The sequence below is a fragment of the Seriola aureovittata genome, chromosome 1 (assembly GCF_021018895.1).
Source record: "Seriola aureovittata isolate HTS-2021-v1 ecotype China chromosome 1, ASM2101889v1, whole genome shotgun sequence".
Lineage (NCBI taxonomy): Eukaryota > Metazoa > Chordata > Actinopteri > Carangiformes > Carangidae > Seriola > Seriola aureovittata.
In genome coordinates this window covers 8,391,577-8,415,761 of record NC_079364.1, presented here as the reverse complement: position 1 = coordinate 8,415,761, position 24,185 = coordinate 8,391,577, and the positions used below count along the sequence as shown (strand labels likewise).

The following is a 24,185-nucleotide window of genomic DNA, read 5'->3' as shown; positions in this document are numbered from 1 at the left end:
TCTCCAGAAATTCATACAGCCGCTTTCACATTTTGCGAGAAGCTCTTTCTGTGGTCGATGATGTTAAATTATTCAGAGAGGAATACGGGGAAAGTCATTCTAGTTCTTGTTTGGGCAGCACGTGCCTCAGGACGTTTTCATATCTTGGGGAGATTTAACTGGGACACTCAGACAGACAGACAGACAGACAGACAGACACACAGACACTCAGACAGACAGACAGACAGACACACAGACACACAGACAGACAGACAGACAGACAGACACACAGACAGACAGACAGACACACAGACAGACAGACACACAGACAGACAGACAGACAGACAGACACACAGACACTCAGACAGACAGACAAACAGACAGACACACAGACACACAGACACACAGACAAACAGACAGACAGACACACAGACACACAGACACACAGACACACAGACAGACAGACAGACAGACAGACAGACAGACAGACAGACACACAGACACTCAGACACTCAGACACTCAGACAGACAGACAGACAGACACACAGACACACAGACAGACAGACAGACACACAGACAGACAGACAGACACACAGACAGACAGACAGACAGACACACAGACAGACACACAGACACTCAGACAGACAGACAGACAGACAGACACACAGACACACAGACACACAGACAGACAGACACACAGACACACAGACAGACAGACATCCTTCCCTTTTGCTACACGCAAGATTCACCTTTTATTGGTAGAGATGATTTATGATGCTGCTGCTGAATGCTCAGGTACCACAGTGGTAACTACACAGAGGTCATGTCCTTTATTTCCATCTCTGCTTTTCACACAGGGAAGCAACATGTTTAAAAATAAATGAATGACCTTTAAGATACTTCCTCAAATTGAAGCCTGATTTTTTTTTTTTTTTTTTTGTGCAGACCCCAGGAAGTCTAGCAAACACTTTTTTGGAAGCTAATGGAGAGCCAGAAAGTAAAAGTGTATTAACAGCATTTACAGCCTGCATTTAGAAAAAGTTCACCGCGGTCTGACCCCTCTCCTGCTGTGTCTCTGTACCTCATTATTGTCGTGGCTCTAGGTAAGAGGATGTCGGTCTGACACGGTCAGTACACAACTTAGTGTCCAGGCTGTTGGATGGGTCGCCAAGACATTACAGACAAAGAGGATGAATTCTGTTGACTTTGGTAATCCCTGACTTTTCCTGATAAGTTGCCAGCAGGTCGACATTTGTACTTCTGAGGGGCTGCTGTGATATTTCGTCCACACATTCATGCCCCCCTCAGGATGAATTGTAGTAACTGATCCCTCAAAACTTTTCCTCTTGCACCATCACCAGGTCAAAATTTCCGTTTCAGACTAAGACAAGCTTGAAGCCTCAATGTGAGAGTAGTAGTAGACCATGTTGATGTTTTTGAAGCTCACTATAAACTTTAGAGGGGATTATCTCTGCGCTGCTGCCAGGATGTTCAATGAGTTTGTGTCACAGAAGCCTTGACCGGCACTTTTCCACTTCATGATATGTTGTAGAGAATATTTCAACTAAATATATTAGAAAAAAGTTACAATCATGTATTTTAGATGTGTCTTTTTCCTTCAGGAAACCATCAATTCAGGTTTATCTTGCTCTGCTTTTTAGTTTACACCTTTTAAATGCATTTGTTTGATGATGTATACCAGTTGAGCTTGTGATGCATTTCATTAGCATTGTTCTCTTTCCTTTCCTGCAGTGTTCGCTGACTTGTGGAAGTGGAGTGCGTCGGCGTAATGTCACCTGCTCTAGAAACACAGGCGCTGATTGTGACCCCCACAAGAAACCTCTAGCTGTCAGCACCTGTTACCTCCAGGACTGTCCGCGGGTTGTGGATAACTTTGGAGGTATCGACTGGTCTGGAAGCGGCTGGTCGAGCAAAGAAGTGCTCAATGAAATTAACTCCATTCCTGAAGCCAAACCTCCTCCCAAATTCAGCACCACCAGGGCCCAGCCGAAAAATCATAATGACCTTAATGACATCGTTGAGGGAGATTTTCACTACCACAATAACATTGAAAATATTGATCAAAACAGTGTGCAAGTTGACGATTTTTACTATGACTATAATTTTATCAATTTCCATGAAGACTTGTCGGATGACTTTGAGGGTGAAGGAAATGATTCAGGGGACAGTCATGGACTCGATGCTCCGCAGGACAAGCTGACACACAGAGTGAAAGAATATGCCATTACTGAAACTACAAGAGCTCCCACAGTTATTTCAGCCATTTCTACCATTTCAAAGACCACAGAGCCACAGACCACAGATGTGGACAAGGTGAAGGACGGCGAAAAGTCAGCAACAAAGGAGTCTGTTCAGACGAATTCTGAAAACTTGGACGACTTCCTGGCTGAGGATTATCTCCTGCCCGTGTCTCCTACTCACTCACCGCCAATGTTTACGACTCAGCATTCACAAACACTAAAGGAGACACATGACGATGAGTGGTGGCATGAAACCATTAGCACAATGCCTAGTCTGGATTTCACTACAAAGGAGCCTGAACGGGATGTGAAATGGGGACAATATGGGGAGGAGGCTGAAAATAACTATTACAGTTTCACTGAGGAGGAAAATCCCACTGTGCTTGTCACTGTGACTCCAAAACATGTTGCTCCTACTCCCAGACATCAAACAATTATTAGTGCTATTGTCTCCACAACAGCGAGTGCTCAGGAGACGGAGGGACATGATGATTATGAGTACAGTCTCAATGAAAAAAGCACACTAGGTCCGGATGTCTCTGCAGACCAAGAGGATGCAGAGAGTCCAGAACCTGTCGGCTCTCCCACGCCTGAAACTCTCATTCAGGTCAGGACTGAAGTCCAGCTGGACGAAAGTGATTCAGAAATACCTCAAACAACCAGCCAATCAATAATATTTCCAACTGCCTTCACATTGGAGGATTTGGACTTGGATCAGACTCATTTTAATACAGTATATGGCACGAGCGAGGGCAATACATGGGATCCTGACCTTGACCTCAGTACAACCTCACTTCCTGCCTCTCAGAAATCCACTACTCTCCCCATTCCCTTTCTGCCAAGCTCAGGTAACCGAGAGGCCTCTGATGAGTCCACATCATTAACTGGAACAGAAATCATACCTCCTACAAACCTGGAGGGAGCCATTCGGCCTTCTCCAGCTGATCTCCTGCCAGCTCAAACGGAGCAGTTACCTACAAAACCCGCCGACACGGAAACAACTGGAACAGATTCCACACTCCAGGCGCCACCATTTGATTTAGCTGATTTTGACTACAATGAAATAGTCATTCCCCCAATGGTGAGGAGCAGCGGTGACAGTGATCCTGGCCCTTCACATCAGCTTCCAACAAACTCGGCAGCCGCTCCCCGACCTAGCACAACACCGGTAATGCCCATCGACTCACCAACACCTGCTGTGCTCCTTGTGCCAACCCATCCGCCTCCATCTGCCCAAACTTCAGCCTCAACACGAGTCACCACCGCTGCCTACTGGGTCACCGGCAACTGGAGCGCTGTGAGTCTGCGTTAGTCCTCACACTCTCAACCCCAGCTGTGTCTCTCTATTTATGTCTCTTCTGTTATGTAGACACACCGCATCCTGTTTTGGTCCCTGCACATATTTTCGTTAATACTTTGGAGACGCTATTTCACCTAGAGCCAATGCAACTAATGTCTGGTTACATTATGATTTTTGTGGCAAATTTGAAAGATGGTTGCTTCTCCTCTCACCCCTGCTGTATTGTACATCACTTTTTAAAGTACTCACATAATTTACATCATGAAAATGCTGAAAGTCTGACCGTGATGTGCAGGATTGTTATGCATGCTGGAGCTGTTTATACATCCAACCCTCAATTCATGAAGTTGACATAATTTTTTTTTTTCTTTCCTGTTACTGCACTTGTGGACAGTGCTCCACCAGCTGTGGCCTCGGTGCTATCTGGAGGACTTTGGCTTGCAGTACTGGCTCAGACTCTGACTGTGATCCGGCCAAGAGGCCGGCACCAGCCCAGCGCTGTTACCTGCGCCCCTGCTCCACATGGAATATTGGGGAGTGGAGTAAGGTGAGATAGCTACCAAAATAAGTATTTGATATGATGAGGTTTTCCTGTAGGTTTTTACAAATTGTTACCCTGAAAAATAGCTGTATTTAAAAAAAAATAAAATTAAAAAAAAGCCTATTTTATGACATAGATTTTAGTATTTATTTTGACACATTTTAGCCACAGCTGTTTCAACACTTTGGTCAAGAGTGAAATATCTCAACAACTAATGAATGGAGTGCCAGGAAATTAGATATTCATGGTCAGTGGATAAACTCCAATGACTTTGGTGATCCTCTGACTTTATTTAGAGCCAACATAAGGGTGACATTTGTAGCTTTGAGGGAAATTTCCATTGAATAGATTGTCATTTAATTTAGTTGAAACATTCATGTTCCCCTCAGGGCGAATTTGTGCTTTTAATCATTAAATTAAACTTTAATTATTTGCTTAGCTCAAAGTATCACTGACCTTACGTACAGCCTCTCAGAGGCAGCAGTGCAGCTGCAGACTCTTGGTTAATATTCAAAATAAACACTGAAGATGATGAGATTGTAGTACCATATGATTAAAGTCACTCATATCTTGTCCAGATGTGGTAAGTCAAAGGCATCTGAAAGTGTTGTCAGGTCTTGAAAACATTTAGCTTCTCATCCATCAGTAAAAGCTGCCTTCAGTTTACTTAAGCTTCCTTGATGAGTGATGAAACCCATTAAAACCACACACCAAATCCAGTTGCCTTAGACTCGCTACCGCTGGATACTTACAAGCTCCAGCAGCTCAAGCTGTTTGAATAACAAAGATGCCTTGTATTTTCCCAGTGCTCCAAGAACTGTGAAGGTGGCATTAAATCACGAGAGGTCCAGTGTTTCGACATGCGGGATCAAAGGCCCCTACGACCTTTCCACTGCCGGGCCATGTCCTCCAGGCCACAAACACAACTGCCCTGTAACCTCCAGCCGTGTCTCGACTGGTACACCTCCTCCTGGGGTCAGGTGAGTACTGAGAGGCAAATAATGAGAGATGTTGGGAAAAAATTACTATGGCGTATACATGCTTTCTAAATAGGATAAAATGGAAGGTAAGGTAGCAGTGAAATGGTTATCTGACAACATTTTCACAAACCATTTAACACAATGATGATACCTACATTTCCTTTTCTTTATAATACTGCACAGATTTTTCAAAGCGTACATTGTGGTGTATTTTCAGTTTTTCAATATATTTCTTCCTGCTCTTCCAGTAACTGTGTTTCTAATTATTTCAGTGCAAAAGAAAATCAATTTGAGGTGTGAGATGGTGGCTGCTGCTTGAAATGGAAAATCCGCCAGGCAACATTCAGTCCATTTTAGAATGATGTTGTTGTTGTTGTTGTTGTGTGTTTGTGGTGTGTGTCATCTGCATTGATGCCTTCAGGTGGGAGGTTGTGAGAGTTAACCTTAAGCACTTCATTCCCAAGATACATTGTAACTTGAGAATGAAGTGCTCAAGGTTAAGGAATGAAAAAAAGTAAACGCAGAGGACAGTCAACTATGAAACATACCGTAGTTGTCATCAAAAGTATAATATGACTGATTGTAGTGAAAAGGCTGTAATAGTCTTAGATTTTCAAGCTTCCCACAAACATTTGAACCCATCAACAAGTGAGACATCTGAGAAGAAGCTGTGCTTTCAACTGAATCACCATGCAACAATTATGTGACAAAAAGGACTAAATGTCTCACAATGTGTCTGCAATTTGATTTTTCTGTTGTACTGAAATGAACAAAAACCAGTGACTACTTGGGAGGTCCTGAAAATGTATTCAAAACTTTTAAATGGCAACAGTGTGTTGTCGTGGGCAGTGATGTAAAGTACGCACAAACACTTTGCAATGCAATAGTGAGTCATGCAGAAATACCGATATGATGGCTTTGATTGTAGATAGATAATAGAACACTCTCTCAACTCTGTCTAGACTGTACTGCATGTACCAAAACGCACGTCTGTCATTGTGTGTGTGTTGTTCAGTGCTCTGAGGTGTGTGGAGGAGGTGAGCAGCAGCGAATTGTCACCTGTCCAGAGGAGGAACGTTGCGACAGGGATCTTCAGCCCAGCAACATCCAATCATGTAACATCCAGCCTTGTGCTCAGTGGCTCACTGGCTCGTGGGGACAGGTAGGCTACACTAAACACACACACACACACACACACACACACACACACACACACACATACACACAAAACAAAACAGCTCAAAACAGCTCAAATAAGAGAATAATCCAGCAGAATCATAGAGCAATTTCATGAGGAATGTACCCTGATTTTCAACTTAATGTGATGTTAATACCAGAGGGACAAACGATGCAAATTACATTTTAGCCAGTAATTCATATCATGTATCCCACTATTCTTTTTCTAAAGCACCTACACTGTTCAGTCACAGTGATCCATACTGTGATTTTAAAAAGATGTGATCGATTTGTCAACAATTGCAGTTTGAAAGTACGTAAACCTGTCCTAAAGATCCTGACAGAAAACTTAAAACACGACTTCAACCACAGACACCAACCAGATTTAAACAATTACTTAATTATTTTTTAGCTATATAACACAGGATGATTTAGCAAACACCCCAGCACCTGGCTGAGAGATTTTTACAGGTGATGGTTTAGTGAAGGAGCAGGTGCGGACATGGAGGTGCGATATAAAGGACTTAAGAGAGACATCTGAGGTCCTGGTAAAAATGGGGGAAGTGATGGTTTGCTTGAGAGGGAGATGCAGCGAGACTGGTTGAAGGATTGACCAGAGAAATAAAGAGAAACGTATTGACTGGATGTTATATAAATAAATAATATATACAAGAACCAGAGAAAGAATTTTGGACAGAAAAACAAAACAGGAAGAAAACTGTGACCTAGACCCAGATAAGCAACAATAAAAAATTAATGGATAGACTATGTCAGCCGTGTACCAAGGCGATAAAGCCTCTCGAGCTGAGGTTCCACTGCTCCTTCATTATTCACTGTTCGTGTCCAGAATTGGTATCGACTTCTTAACCTGACTGGCAGCAGATAAAATCCAAAATATCCATTTTTTTCCTTTGTCACATCGAGTAGTAAAGACAGGATTTTTGAAATGCACAGACAAAAGAATATCACCTAACTGTGGGTAACAATTCAATCTCCCAGAATCCACATTACCCACAATCAGTGTGCCAATATACAATTAAACAGCTGCAGGCGGTTGTCTTATAAAAACCTGGCCGCACTGGGAATTATGACTGTTATCTGAATTGCAGTTCTGTCCACAAAGGCAGGTCTTTTAGTCTTTTTAATCCCTGAACCACATCAGAGGCAAAACAGAGTCTAAAAATCTTTAATCTGAACACGTCAAGATAAAACGTGTCCACAACACCATTTATAGTATGACTGTTGTTGAGTATGTGCAAACAGGAGCACAGTGTAATGCTTACTAAAGCTGCTGCTATCAGTAGCCCAATCAGAGTCTAAAAGGTATCCCTATTTTTAATTTCTCTGAAGGAATTTGGCTCCTCAGATCCTCAGTGATTTGTGAGTGAGTTCAGTGATTTGATACGAAGTGATGGATAAAAAAAATAAAGTGTTTGGTCCTAAAACGCAACAATGATGGCTGTCAGCCCTGCTGTAATGAACTGAAATGACATTTTATCAGTCGGTGCATGTTGAGCCTATTGAACTCCGCGTCAATCTCAATCATAAAAGCTGGAGAAGAAAACAGAAGGGTCGTATCGTGACAACAAATAAAACTACAAAATGAATGTGAGGTGTTTTGACAATGTAAAACGAGGAAGAAAAACCGCATCACTGTTTTGTCCCCGCAGTGTTCAGCGTCTTGTGGAGGCGGAGTCCAGCAACGACTCATCAAATGTGTGGACATGAAGGCCGAGACGGACGACGAAGTTGATCAAACTCAATGTGACCGTGAGTCGCAGCCTGAGAGCACCCAGAAGTGTAACATACAGGAGTGTGAGAGCGCCCCCTCTGGTGAGTGAATCAAGCTGTAATCAGACAATCTCTAGCGATGTACGATTATATAGTTATTACTCCTCCATTTGCCTCTGAGGTATAGAAACAATAGAATCAGGTAATAACAGCATTTTGATATGAGTGTGATCATCATGACTGCAGAGAGTACTTGAGGACAGTGTGACTTCAGCTAATGCTTCAGTGAAAAAGATTAAATCCAAAAGACTCTTCACTGTTCTCCAGATCCCTGTTGTGGAGCTGGGGGGAGGGGGGTTGTATTTTGCATGTATTTGCATTTCTAATGAACAGTATATGAAGAAACTAGTGGACTTAAATGTGTCAGTTTCATGTACATTTTAATAGCTACTACATAAGAGTGAACTACTGTGGTGGTCAATGTGTGCTTAAACCTAGATTGCAGAACAGAATGGATCTTTGGTTTACTTTAAGGCTGACACAGTAGTCCATTTGTTCGCGAGAAAGAGTTTGGATGCTCTCCCAGTGTTTGCTCCGGTTTTCTATGAAAATCCTAAACCACGATTAGTTGCTAGACTCAGTCCCCAGCAACCCTGAGCAGGATGAACGGGTTCAGGAAATGGATGAAAGGACAGGTTCACTTAAAGAGTCAGTACTGGCTCATGAACTGTCGTCTCATTATATCTGCGTGCACGTCAAAAATGTGTAAGAAACATACACATTTTTAACATCCTTTGCCTCATTCATATCTCTGAACAACCTTGTTTTCATGTACCATCACCATCTGTAACACAGGAGGCATTTTAAGTTTGTTTGTACCTTCTGTTTATATCAGAAATGTAATTTAATTTATAATATGAAAAATGAGAAAACCAAAACAACAAACAAAAGAACAATTTCTATTTAAAATAAAAAAAACAAATTGAAAAAAAATCTATTTAAATTGTTTTGTTTTTATAAGGCTAGACAATAAACAAGCCACCTATAGCCTCTTTAAATGGAATATATGGATATACTGAACAAACAGCACTGATGAACATTTGACTTAAAGTTATTAGAAATAAGCCTCAGGTTGCACTACATCAGTAAAGATCTTATGATTGAAACTTATAATTGAAGCAATGTATTTTTATTGTTTTAAGGTGATTTGTAAATCAAACTCAAATTTAAATGTATCGCGATGACTCTCTGCCATGTTGTTTAGTCGTGTCTGCAGCGTGAGGCGTTTTTGACTTGATGAATCGATGCGATATCAGACCAATGTCACACGTCACCTACTGACACACACAGAAGAATATTTATAAACGTTTCTGTCCAGCATTAACATATGAACACATGAAAACATTATGAAACATCCCAGGGTGTCACATGACCTCCATTTCACTGTGGTCACTTTGCCAAAATTGCTGCACAGTGCAGCTCTGTTTCTGAGGGTTTGGTGTTTTTGTTTTTGTTTTTTTTTACCGATGCTTGCAGTGTGGCTCAGTGGATGGCAGTGTTGGTCTGTCTTTTGGTTGGATGGACTGGAGGCACTGCCATGAAGTTCTGTGCAGACACTCGTGGCTCTGAGAGGATGAATCCTACTGATGTTGCTGATCCTTTGACTTTTCCTCAGGAGCCACCAGCAGGTTGACATTTGTGGGTTTGAGTGAAATGTCTCAACAACTACTGGCTGTATTGCCATGAATCCAGTCCAGATATACCTTCGGTGCCAAAGTGTTAGGATCTTTCATTTCTTTGTTTATTATCACTAAACCCCAGGAAGTAGTCTAAGAGTCTGAGATGAGTGTTTGGATTTGTGCTGGCAGATCCACTGTGGTGTATGTATGTGTCTTACTGCAAGACGAGAGGATGGACCCACACGTCAAGCGACTGCAGCAGAACTATAGGGCATCTGAAGATGCACTTTACACAAAGGAAAAATTCTGACCTTGAAGCAGGGCTGTTAATCAGACAGCGACTGTTTACACACGTCATTGGGGATATTAAGTGAACAGTCAAACTGGATCAATCGCCAAGACCTTCAGCGTGAGTTAGGGTTGTGGATCTTGAGAACTCCAACAAAAAGGTATTTCAACTCAAGTACAAAACAAAGAACACACAGAATGTACACAGAGGTAAATCCATTTACAGCCTCCATTTCCTTTATCAAACCTATTTAGTCTTGAAGGACAAGTGAGGCATGAAATGTTAAAGCTTTGAGACATTATAATGCCCTTAATGTTTTTTTTTTTATTTATTTCAGTATTTTATGGTACTAGCTGTTTTGACCACATGAAGCAGTGAGCTTTGCCATACTTGGCCGTCAACAGTAGCGTTGATATCTGTATGAATCCACCCGCTCTTCCTCTAATGATGCAACATCACAAGACCAGTGGAAAGACTGACTGTAGTGGCCTCAAAGCTCTTCTTTGTTAACAGCCACACAGAACAACTTTTTTTTTTTTTTTCAAACTTTGAGCCAAAGACATTTGCAATCAAAGCAACTATTCACAATGGTAAATTATAAGCTGTACATCTTATTTTGCTTGAAACACATCATTCATGATTTGACATTTCCATCTTCTGCTTTTGATTGCGTGAGACTGACTGACTATATGCCAAAAACTTGTTAACTACATGTAGATTGAAGTTTATCTGAAGTTGCATCTGGCTTTGATGTGCATGTCTCTTTGAAGACGATGACTAGGAAAGGCAGTTCGAGGTGTATTTTTGTTCCAGTTGATGTTTGAAGGCACAGGTTATCTGCAGAGGAGAGCGTGTTACAGCTGATTTTTTTCCTCTCCTGGATTTTCAGTATAAAAATAGTCCTCACAGTTACAGTTACTTCTGTTTACATGGAGCTTATTTAGCTTAATCACCTTCATAATACAAGACAAATACAATCTCCAATTCCTTGCAGCTCTTTCTGTTTTTCCTCATTCTTTAATTAAACATTTAACATACACAATTTTCACTTTTTCAATTGAATCCTCAGATGTAGGTCACAGCAGTTCAGTGGCATTTCTGTTTTTAGATATCAGATATGAAATCACAATGTTCCTCAGAGGGCAGCCTGTTAGAGTCTTGACACCATCTTTGCTGACATTTTTGACGGCATAGAGGTATTAAAGTGTTATCATAAATATTTCAGGTGTGCGATAACGTGGCAGCAAACAGACGTTTTTAGCGCCGTGTGTGACCAATCATTTCAGTTAATAATTTGTTTGTGTTTTGCTTCAACGAGGCAATCAGATGGTTGTAAATGTTCTTTTCCCTCAGTGTTGTGAAGGAAAGTCTTGCAAGTTTTTTAACTGGTTTGACAATAAAATTGTTGCTGGAGTTTTTACCTCTTTAGGCTTTTTTTTTTTTTTCCAGTTACTAAAACAGTTTATTTTTTTAGCCATTGTTTGGCTTTATTCTGACAGATGCAAAGTCAGGGAGAGAGAAAGGGGGTGACATGCAGCCACAGGTCAGGCTTCGAACCCGGGCAGCTGCAGTTAGGACCAAGCCTTCATGGCACGCGCTCTACGAGGTGAGCCGCCATGGCGCCCGGTGCGTTTTGTTTTCTGGTTGTCCGTCCGTCCCGTTCTTATCAACAAGGGGGAGAGGAGTGAACACGAGGGAACTTCTTCAAATTTGGCGCAAATTACTTGGATTCAAAGATGAACTGATTAGGATTTCGTGGTCAAACGGTCACTGTGACCACACAGCTCAAAAATTCACATGCTAATTCACACCAATATTACTCCCCTAAGTGAGGAATTACACCACAGTTGGATCTGATCTTACGCTGTGTGTTTGGCATGCATTCAAATGATTCCTCTGCTACATCGCAGCATTCCTGTCAAATCTCTTTAAGTGTCACTCCGCATAGCTGCTTATAGGCACATATTCATTCTCATGCTGTACTGAAACAAAGCTGTAACCCGGCTGTAACTGCACAGATCAGAAACTCTTAAACATCTATCCGAGTTACTGGAGATCAGGCGTGATGGGAATGTTAAGTGATGAAGCAGAAGGTCATTTAGATCCATTGCACACAGAATATACTGTGCGATGGGTAAGTGAAGGCCTGTTCGGTGAACTGAGAGGTACTGAGAGGTTGAAGGAGGATACATGAGCCAGTGCGCGACTGTTAAAGTGATAGTTCAGGTTATTTGACGTGGGGTACCTATCCATAGTCAGTGTATTACCTGCAGTAGTTTCGGATCAATTTGGTGCCAGTTTAGAGGAGCAGCGGCGCAGAAGCTGAGTGATGAGCTGCTGTGCACGTGGCCATCGCAAAAACGTGTTTTAGCCACTTTAAAAAATGTGAATACAAGAAAGCCAATATCAGATGAAGTTACACTTTATTTTGAATATTTTCACTGCTTTATCTTGCTGTTAAACAGTCCGTTCCTTTCAAAACTACAGTTTGTGAACTGTTGAAGTAGATGTGCTTGTGCGTAGGAATACGATTCAGTGGTTGAAAAGATTTATTTCCAAAGGAAAGGGCTGCTTGACAGCAAGATAAAGCTTATACTTCAACTGTCCATCTACTCCCAGCTCTAATGCACCGACTACAGATAACTACCTCACACAAACCCACGTCAAATAACCCGGACTATTACTTTAAGAGCAGAACCTGATTCCCAGCAGCAAAGCATGGCAGATCTCTGATGACTTATTCATTAAGCAGTCATTAAATGAAACATAAGAAGGAATAGATATAGAGGGATTCGTTATTTTCAAGGATGATGTGCATTTATCTCTGAGTTGTGTAAAAGTCGGTAAATGTTCCGCTTCACCGGTGCACCTCTCTACAGCCCAGGCTGCGTCCCTTAATCCTCATTGATAATTCTGGAGAACAAGGGGCTTGATCTATCTTTAGCCTTAAGCTTTTTAAAGGCTGTGTGTGTTAATGATGTCTTTGAAGTTTTGTCCTGTCTAGCCCTTCTAACACAGGCTAGTAGTCACTAGCGTCAAAGCGCCAAAACCCCTGAAGCAGTAAGTTGACCCTCTTACTGCACAGGATCAAGTCCACCAATGCTGATTACGAAGGATCCTTCAAATTAGTTTGGTTCAGCTCTTAGTTAATCAGCTGAGAGCAACTGAGATTGTCTCCTAATTTTTTAATTGCACTGGAGACAGCTGAGGGTGGTCTGTACACACCCACCACATTAACTTTAGTTATTATAAGTTAACTCTCAGGTCAAAGTCAAAAGAATGAGGGATAGTGGCAGCATTCGAAACAGTAACAGATAACATGACCTCACATATACAGCCCCCCCCCCCCCCCCAACTCTGTCTGTTCTGTACAAGCTCTAGTTATATGAGTTATGTCTGTTGAAGCCATCTCTCCATCAGAACCAGGATATCAGGGTCCGTCTGTGATAGAAGAATTTCCAGTTCAATTACACAGACTTCTGATATTTAACTACATCAACCTCAGGCCGTTTCTGGATTTGAGAGCATGCGGGTTGAATAAAACTTGTCCAGAGTCATAGGAGGGCTTATTCGCAAAAGGCAACTTAGAGCTTGTTTCGGTTTTATGAGTATAACATATTTAGGGTTGTAACTTGCACAAGACGGGGGTGGTGGTGTTTTGCGAGGGCCATTAGTGATCGGTACATGTGAAACATAGTGGCAGAGACCGAGAGTGGAGGACGGGTTGCATTCTGAATGCCATACTTCATGCGGTGCGAGATCCTGTATGATTTGGGTAGAGACGATCATTTTGAAAGAGATCTGTTCTGTTGTAGAAGGTGGGGAAGTTGTTCAGGTTGGGGATGTTTCCGAAATAGCCCTTCAGCCAGATGTGGTTCATCATATCTGACCTGGGCAACATTTCATCTGACATTTAATAAAGGTCACGTGTCAATATAACTTGCACCACTGGGATATATTTACTAAAAGAACAAATCAGTTTAGTCCACGAAACTACTCTTTGCAGTGTATTCATGGTTTCATCAGAGCCTGTGTGACAAAAGCTGCTCCGAGTGGGGTCCCATCAAACGTGGAGTGGAAGCTGCAGAGAGGAGCCGCACTTTCATTCAGAGTGTGAGACCAGTGCTTTGACACGAGACCTGTCGGGACACGTGTGTAGCTGTTTAAACCCAGGACGGATTTCCATTTTTGTATGCCCCAACATTGAATCTTGGCTGCATATGATTAACACCCTGCTATGAAATCTTTTCTGGATTCTTAGCAGTAGGAGGATAAGTTGATGCGAGTTCATCCTTCACATGGACTGTGCACATGCTTTTGAAGCAAGGGATATAATTATCAGAAAAAAACAATGATATATTTCACATTAGTCCTCTATTCAGATTTAAGCTCTTTTCAGCACGGTGTTGAGATACTATCATCTACCATATCTGATTTCAACAGTACATCTCAAGTCTAATTTTGGTTACTGCAGGTTTAATCTTTTGGCCGAGGCGGCCATTTTGTTTGAGTCCACCACCTGCTGTCTGAGGTAGTTTGAGTAAACAAGAAGAAATTATCAATCCAAATATGGTAGAACACAGAACTCTCATCGAGTATATCAATTATATGAATTTTGGAGCTTGTCAAAACAGAGTTTATTACAGCAGCCTGTTGCTTCTACTATAATAAAAGAATTTCCGCTCAATTTGTTGTTGTAATATTTTTACAAGATAATTTTCTTGTTAGAGTTGTTGTCATTACTACATAGAACAAGAAAAGCATCTCGCAAAAACAGAATCATTTTCTAACACCAAATCATCTTAACTTTTTACATCACAAACAGTGGTTACATGTTGTGTTAAAATTAGAAAAAGATCCGAGATCTATTATTCCCATTTTCATTTCACAAAACCGACAAACAGTCGTCTGCTACTTCCTCAGCTACTCGGGGTCTCCTAACAATAAGACATGACTACGGGCTGTAATAAGCTGCATGTGGGCTTGTTTTTTACAGAGGACAATTTAACCATTTCTGTTACCTTGAGAGCTGCATTGATTTTTTTTTTTTTTTTTTTTTTTCAATTTTGAAAATAGATTTTACAAGCCATTTGTTCTTATGGTGGCTGAATTTTTGTGTGCAAGCTAAAAATAATACAGTCTGTGGTCTGCATTCAGTGTGCCTGTTGTCTGGGAAAGGCAGAAGGGAGAATGGAAGAAGGTCAAGTGGACAAATGACCTGCATTCAGTCTGAGAGTCTCTCTGCACACACACATTCCCACAGCACTGAGTTACCGTCAGGAGCTAATGAGCTACATTGTGTGGTTTTCATGTTTGGTTGTAAGCGTCTGGAACAGTCTCATAAAAAGAGGTGATGCAATCATTGCACTGATGGCCTGGTTTCATAACACACATCAAAACTGGCTAAAAATATCAATACAGTATAATATAAGTAGTGTGACAAAGCTCTAAAAACTCAGCTGGGATTATTTTCTTTGAAACACATCTGGGAAATACATATCTGTATACTGTTTGGCCACAAACACAGCTGGATTTGAACTGTCCTTAATTTAGGCACATAGAAAGAAAACAAAGTTAATGTATTAATAATGTACATACACCCAGGCAGGGTATTTGTACAGTTATAACTGAATTGACTATAGGTAAGGCACTAAAAAAGTTTTCAAAATCTTTAATCAATTACATTTTTCAAGTACTAAGTAACCACTGAGGTTAAATTATCTGTAATTAGTTATGATGTTTATTGTGTTATCTACATGAAAGTGCTCAGGCCACATGGATTAGACAAAAAGTACAGCCGGAGTAGTGACACTTTTGTCAGCCATTAAAATCATATTTCAAACAAAGAATGTGTGTGTGAATCTGTAATTTATAATTTTTCATTTCAAGGCAGTGGTATGTTTCAGAGTCCTCTCCACACCCCAAGAAATAACGAAGGGGGAGGTATTCAATGTTTTTGGTTTTTGTTCATCTTGAAAAGCAGCCAATTTAAAGATGCTGAGTCAAGATTACTGGGCAATCAGTAATCTAACAATAACATGCCAACAGTGATCGGAGTAATGACGACAGAAAGCTTCAAGGTGAGGTGACGTGGACTCGCTTTCCTTTTCATCTGCAGATTACCAGCCCACCTGCCCCTCTGCAGGGCCAAATATTTAATGTAATTTTACACCATTCACCCATAGAGGATTTTGGAGACGAGAACAAAAGGCTAAACTTCTATCAAGCAGCTGCCCAGAGTTAAACTTCACAAGCTAGTGATATAACCGCAGCATTTTCAGCTCCTTCACCAGACCTGAGAGATCCGAGCCTGACAATCAATATATGTATTATAATATATGAAATGACAATATGACGGTGTGAAATCGGTCGTGGTGATGAAACTACAGTGTATTTTCACCCTGAATCTGCAGTTCGAGAGTGCGTCACAGCTCATGGTTTAGCTGTCCTGCAACTACAAGCTCAGCACCAGACAGCAGAAAGGCATTGTTACAGACAGTGGAGCATTTAGTAGCTAAAGGGCCAGATATTTGCCTCGGGTTCATGGAGATCAACAGAACTAAAGGAGAGTAAATAGATGAGATGCATTCGTCAGGTGAACAGAATCATGACTCCAAATGAATAGATAATGTTTCTCCCTAACCGTATCTGTTATTGCAGGTTAAAGTAACTTAAACACATATATTTATACTCATCAGTAAGTGGCAGCGCACAATAAGTTTATGATTTATAGTTCACCAGTAATAATGATGTGCAGTGACGAGTCAATAAACATGTTTCATTACTTATCTTATAATTTTTGCCCAGAGAATTTCCATTTATTATTTCACTGTCACATATAAATCCTGGCTATAAAAAGATTATGTCTTTTAGGCTTGTGCAAGTTGTACATTTTCATTCCATAGGTGTACTGTAGGTCATTTAATAGCCCTTCACTCTTGACTTCCTCTCTTTATTCAGATCATTCATTCCCTGGCTTGTTCATTTATGATGCTGTAATTAACCCTTTGACCGTGAGATGATTTTCCTAGGAAACAATGTGAGGCTGCGTCCACTGACGACACTGATATATAGGGTGAAGTGGGGCTGAAGAGACATGAATGGATTTTTCTGTTTTCCCCAACAGTGAAAGAAAAGCTTATGAGCTGCGGAAGTCCCATGTCCCTCTGTCCCCCTCTGTTGTTTACTGTTCTATATGGGGCATGCTGGTGAGTGGGTCAAAGAAAGCAAATAGGGGCGTATAGCAGATGAGTAGCACACAGGAAGTGGCGTGTATTGAGTTGCAGCTGTGACCTTTGCACCCCACTTATGTCAGTTCAGCGTTTCTGATCTGGGAGACACTGGGAATTCTGCACACTGGTGTTTTGAGAATTGCTTCATGCGAGAGCAGTGGGGTCAGTAGCACATAATTCATCCCCTGAATATAACTGCTAATGAGGACATCCTTACTTTGCTTCTAGAGCCACCGTGAGACGACATTTGTCAGACACTTTGCTCCTTGAAAAGATATGTTTTAAGTATTCGCTAGAAATGAAGCAATGTGAATGATCATGGTTCTCAGAGGATGAATTATAATGATTTTTATGACTCTTTTCTCTAGCACCACCCTCAGGTTACATTGTCCTTTTGTACCATATATATCCCAAAAAAATAAAAAATACATTAGACAAATGGACAGATTTTGATTTAGGTGACAGATCATAATGGATAGGCAGATATTTGCAAGATGTAAATTGGTTGAGCACTTAAGCTCTGCAACATACTCACATTCTCTGTTTTTTTTTGCCACAAACATCTGCAGCTTGTGAGCAATTTAAAAACATAGATGTACAGCTGGCTGCATGTGGCTTGTTTTTAATGACTGCCTTGCAAATAGATCTGTCACCTGCACTTTTCCATTGTACAATGACAAGACTGTTACAGTAGGTGCTGAACACTTTCTTGAAAAATCGATACGAACGACGTCACTACTAATCTGGTTTTCTTCATTTCTACTGTGTTGTCAAAGCAACTGCCACTTTTAACATTTTCAGTGGTATCGATTTTCCAACATTTTAAAGGCTGCATTTTGTTCTTGCAGATGAATGAACAGGATAGTGTTTTGTTTTCAAGATGACTGAGGTCATATTTTGGTTTTGTTTTTTAAAATTACATTAATTAAGCACTTTGTTTCCCTTTTGTTTGTTTTTTTAGTCTCTCTTCTAAAACACTCAGTTTGCTTTTAACATCAGCCTTCTGCTGACTGCAGTCCCCCACAGCAGCACAGCCCCTGATTTACATACAAAAGCATTTTACTAATCTAATATGATAATCATAATGTCACAGTTCATGTGCAGACTGTGAAACGTTTCTCTCCTAAAGTGAATAGCTGTCACTGGCACTGAAAAGCACATAACATTTCGCTTTTCAGTGGGTTCATGACTGACACACAATACATTAAGTGTCTGCTAGAGCCATCAGCTGTTGCCTCCACCTCTTCAACACATTATTCACCTGAACTGAGATTCCAGCAGGAAAGTGTGGGTTGTTTTTTCTCTTTTTTTTTCTACCATGGTGCTCATGTGGAATTAAAGACAGGTGGTAAAACTAACTTAATTCCCAAAGGGCCTCTAATTCCTGCCCACTTAGCTGCTCTTAAACAAGAAGACATTGAGCTGAATACAGCAACAACAAAAAAAATTAATCTATGAAACAGTGAGTATCTGATGATGAAGTGTAATTATTCAATAAGATTAATAATTTAATTCTTCTGCTGGTATTTCAACCCCAAAGTAGGCAAAGTGTTTGCAAACTTGATGGACACAAACAAACCTGTGCACACCAACAAATGCCGTTTTCTGTTTGTCGTTCATTCATTGTGCCTTTGTTGGAAAGTGCCAGAAAGCCCGGCAGCTACTTTTTCGAAATATATTGCTATTGATGCTAATCGCAATGTAAAGGATAGTTTCACATTTTTTTCATGCACTTCCAATGTAAGAGATGTTAAGCTGAATTAACCTTGTATGAAGCTTCAGTTATTTTCACACTGGGCTGCAGTGGAGGGAAGATGACACAAACAAATTTTGTACTAAAGAGTGGGGATTGGCCTCACCTGATCATGATACCTCAACACTGCTCTCATCCTGTATTGAGAAATCTCTATCTGTTTGTTTGTCCTTCAGTTTTTCTAGTTTTAGTACGAGCACTGACCTTGGTAACACCTTGGTAAGGTCAGCGCTAGTGCCAATACCAAAGAGGCATATCAGATGGGAGCATCCCTACAAAAACGTCTGTAACCTTAGAAACTACCAACTAACTCAAAATGCTGCCGCCTTATATTAGCTTTAAACTCTAAAAAACTGGCTCCTCCAGGCCACAAGTCGCCTGATGGCTGTTCCATCAGTGGATGAGTGTGTGTGTGTGTGTGAATGTGTGAATGTGGCCTATAGTGTAAAAGGCCTTGAGTGGTCGGTAAGACTAGAAAATCGTTATGTAAGTGCAGTCCATTTACCATTTAAAAGAGTTTGGTACAGAACAAGGACTGTAGATTTTGTCTGACATTTCTTACACATTAGGAGGGTTCCTCTTCATGGGGACATGGGGATCAATTACAGTGACCAAAAATAGTTTCATTGTTCATTTGGGCATATTATCCTTTGTTTTAAGATATACTCAAAAATATAAGCCTGCCTTGTAAATATATATATTTAGATATTTAAATCTAAATATATTTTCAGTAATTTTGATACACTGCACAAAACAATACAGAATAAAACGTCAGAGACAGATGTTCAAATATTATCTGTTATGAATTAATGACAAAGGAGCGTGAGCTGCATTTGTGACGTTTCTCACATCTGCCATTGATTTCAGTGTAAAAGGAAAATCTCAAGATGTTCAGAGACTCACAACCCACACATGATGGCTATGATTCATGCTGTAACAGTCAATCATGTGTGAGCTGAATCTGTATTTCACTTCTGTATGTATCCCCTCTCTCGCTCTCTCTCTCTCTCTCTCTCTCTCTCTCTCTCTCTCTCTCTCTCACAGGAGCCGTTTGTCTTCGTGACCGCCTGACATTTCGTTTCTGCCAGACTCTCCGCCTGCTCGGCCGTTGCCATCTGCCCAATGTGCGAGCTCAGTGCTGCAAAACCTGCAGCCAGCGCCCCAGCAGCACGTCTCGCCGCTGACATGCAGCAAAGTAACCACTCACATGCCTCATCAGCAGGAACACTGACTGCACCACTGACTGATGAAATATCAATCATCATGCAAAGTCAACAATCTGAGCCTTTACCTGATTTTTTTTCACCACTACAGACTAATGATGAATTAGTCCCACTCCAAAACTCTCAATATTTGTGCTGGTGAAATTATTACATAGGGCTGAAAGTAATTTGAACTATAACAAAGCACAGCCCCTCTTATAGCTAAACAATGAGAATGTAAACATTTGTTTGCACTTTGTTTTTAGTATGCAGTCTGAGCAGAATGATATTTTATGAGTCAATACGTCCTTGTAACACATACGGAGCTACATTAAATAGAGGAGTCTTCTATTATCGTAGCCAACATAGTAATGCATTATTACACATGTAGACAAACCAAACTCTATGGTTGGTACAGTGCTTTCATTTTACTGATCTGCAACAGAAACTGTATAGATTGAAACAGACACTGAACTGTTTGTTGCAGGTATAAAATTCGCAGTGTGAATATATGTACATTATAATGTGGTACAAGTGTTACGAAGCTAAAAAAAAAGAAGTGATGCATAAAAATGCTTCATGTTGCATTAATAAACAACTGACCGTTTACTAAGCCCTGCCCCTTAGTTACTGTTGCTACGATATGCTTTTCAATCTTGCGTGGCACATATGCAGTTAACAATAATGCGTGGTAGATTTACCAGTTTTTGAAATTTCACACGGAAGCAGACAAAAACGCAGCTTCATCAGTTCTCATCTGTTCTCATCTTTTAACTGGAATGAGTTGTCGGCAATTGTCACTGGCAAACTTCATCACCTGTAGCTTGCTAGGTAAGCTAATGCTATTTCCACAAGCTGAGAAGACGAGCGCCTCATAAACATGACATTGTGCTGAAAGACTGACGCTAAAGCTACATGTCCCAGGGATAAAGTCAGTCATCCTCACTGAGTCATGATCTGGTATTGCAGAGTAGAACTAGTTAGCCGTAGCATTGAATATTAGCAGTCGATGTTAGCTTAATCTCTGATGCTAATGCTAAACATAGACAATATTAGGTATGGGGAGGGCGGGGCTAAAAAAACGGTCAGTTGAAACGTTTAATGTCCACAGCAGCTTGTAAAAAGCCTTTTTGAAGCAGTTGTATCGGTAACAGTTGTGTAATGTCATATTTAGGCTTTACCACACGCATATTTTTTTAAGTCACAAAGTAAAATGTAAATGTAAAAAGTGGAGCTGCAGGAAATACTTGGTGCTAGAAGCCACATAGGCTCCGGACATTTTTGGGTCAGGTATTGGCAGGCCCAGTGCCTCATCTACTTGAATATTGGATAATTTGATGTCATTATTTTTATTAACCACTTGATTGAAATACGAGTCAAATTCAGCTTTTCGGAATAAATATTTTTGAAGCATTTGTGAAAGTTTTCAAAATGGACTATCAGTGTCACATTAGGTTTGTTAAATTTAATTAAGGAATTAGATATATGCAATATTTTATAATTTAACGTGGGTTTTAGTTTCTGTTATTTTCTTGTTATGGAGGAACTGAATCCCTCACACTTAACTCTTTCATCTTTTGTGCTCATTCCTGCATTGACAGTCGTTGTTAGCACTGATACATACTGTATGTAGCCTGAAATTCTTTAAGTCTTTTCAGCAGGTATTGAAAAGCAGCTCAGACAGATCAATGCAGTCCAGCCCAGGCAGCAGCAGTGCCATCATTATCTCCTGTATTTCTTTATGTTGTTTAATGCTTAATGTTAAAAAAAGTAGTATAAAAGCTTTTGTGCTTTATTGAACGAAAAATCTCTTTTATTTTAAAGAAAAAGAGAAAAAAAAATCCATGTTGTGTTTCTGTAAAATATTAAACATTGAGATAAGGTGCACAGAGGTCAAATCGTCCCACAAATACAGCTGTTGAAACAGCGCTGCAGCTTTAAATAACATTTCTTTGCTGGAAGAATGGAACGTTAACAAGCCTCTGGAGTTGCGGTTCTGTAGCTATAAGGTATTTGTTGAAGGCGTTGGTGAACAGAGACATTGCAAAACCTCTTTGTTGAACTAACGTACATTATGTCCTCAGGCAACTGTATACCCAAGCAACAGGAAGCAAATTACAGTTGGAGTGTTGTTGCATCTCACACAGTTAGAAGTCATACTATTATTTGATAATACAGAGTTGTAATTTACCTTTAATGTGTATTAAAAGTAAATTATAAATACCTTGTCTACATACATTATGTATATGTGTAAAGAGCTATTATTTGGCAGAAAAACAAATGTATTTTTTTTTTTTTTTTTTTTTTTACACTGATGTGTTTTTAAAGTGAAATTTTCTTTTAAGTTTACAGGTGATACTGGGAATAAGCAATTTAAGCAATGTTCACATGCTGCCTTGTTCAGTTTGCTATCTCAAAATGACATACATTTGGAAATGTGCTCAGGATTCAGTTGATGCAATTAGCCTCTTCCTCTTTGGTTACTGCTGTCAGGCTTTTAATTCAGGTGTGGCACATATGGAGTCTACAGGGAAAATTGTGGCAGATGTATCTCAAATTCAAATCAAAATTCAAATTTTTTCCAAAAACAGGTCCTCATGGTCAGACAGATTTGATATGAGTAACATTATCTTTTTATCTGTTATCCAGCAGCAGGTTGTGTCTTAAAAAAACATGTTCATGGTTCTGTCTGCTCAGAAAGATAAGATTCAATTCAGCAAAAGAGGAATAGTGGAGATGAGTCTGTGGAAATGTTGGGATTAAACATTGGTTTTGCCCTGGGCAAACATTTCCTCTTTCAAGGCAAAAAGCAGACATCAATAACGCCATGTTAATACTTTTGAAGCCTGCTGCTGGATAATGGGTAAAAGATAACATTACGGTTTTTCCCTTAATGTTTGAGTAGGGGTTAAGCTACATGATGCCATGCTAACTCTGCACCATATAAGAGAGGCTGAGGCTAAAACGTCAAGCAGAAGTCTGCATCCTCATCATATAGATCCATGTAGAAGACAATATCCTTCACTTTTACAAAATAACAGGTTTCATGAGTGAGGGACAGATGAGTTTAGCAGATGTGTCTCAGGTAAACCTCTCCATAAAGAGCAAAACAAAATCACTAACCTTTGACATAGTGGCATATGGGACCAGCTAACACACATTCAGTATGCCACTCCTAGTGACCAAGGCTATTTAATGTAACTTGTAACCCACAAAATGTTGTAGTTACCTAATGTTATTCCACCCATTCAGTTGTGATAGTAAAGGGAGTTAGTCGAGCACACGAATGTTTACCTTGGAGCAGACACTTCAGCACACTGAAGCGGAACGCAGACATTGTTAATGTTCATTACAGCTGTGCTTTTCCTGCTAGGACTAAATATCTCTTGTGTGTTCTTGTTTTTGAGTTTGTTTTGTTTTTGTTTTTTACTCGTCCTGCATACACACCCGTTTTATTTAGAGATAATTTAGAAGGCTTCAAAGCGGGACGCACCTGCTGTGCCGAGGTATAATTGCTAAACTGATTGGACAATCGAGGGTGTAACAAAGGGTCAATCATGTTTTGAGGTATTTTGATGTGTTCACATTTCATTTACGAACCCATTCCCACAGTTAAACACAGCTGATGTCTGACTCCATGGATTGTAGAAGCCTTTCACTGCAACTAAGAGCATATTTTTTCTTTTACTCAGTTTAGTTTGTTGAAGTTTCTGTTCTTTTTCTGTTTTTAAATATTCATCTTTGTAAATTTGGTGGTGATGTTGGTTTCCAAGCACAAAATGAAGACTCTAGCCAAGAGTGGCTAGTATGATGCTTACCTGCCTGTAGTATATATGATATGTACAGTATTTCTCCAACAGAAATGACATAATGTCGCAGTCACAGTAACTATTAAACACATTTTTCAGGGCAGTCAGTTGGCTAACTACAATCTCTTAACAAAATCCCACTGTAAACTTAATTTTAATGAGCTGTTACTAGGCCATAAAACAATTACATGTTTTGGAGAAAATGTTATGCATTTATTAATCAGTGATATGTTATATTGCCTATGGATATTTA

The 24,185-nt window shown here is 40.2% G+C and overlaps 1 protein-coding gene across 1 annotated transcript in view; it reads left to right on the top strand.

Moving 5' to 3' along the window:
- LOC130167467 (A disintegrin and metalloproteinase with thrombospondin motifs 7) overlaps nt 1-24,035 on the top strand; it is a 66,933-nt gene extending 42,898 nt beyond the window's left edge. The window contains exons 19-24 of the mRNA XM_056373692.1: nt 1,732-3,537; nt 3,935-4,087; nt 4,888-5,061; nt 6,077-6,223; nt 7,908-8,070; nt 19,966-24,035. Coding sequence (XP_056229667.1) covers nt 1,732-3,537; nt 3,935-4,087; nt 4,888-5,061; nt 6,077-6,223; nt 7,908-8,070; nt 19,966-20,105 — 2,583 coding nt within the window. The 3' untranslated portion in view covers nt 20,106-24,035. The remainder of the gene's footprint in view (nt 1-1,731; nt 3,538-3,934; nt 4,088-4,887; nt 5,062-6,076; nt 6,224-7,907; nt 8,071-19,965) is intronic.
- Nucleotides 24,036-24,185: the final 150 nt, after the last annotated feature.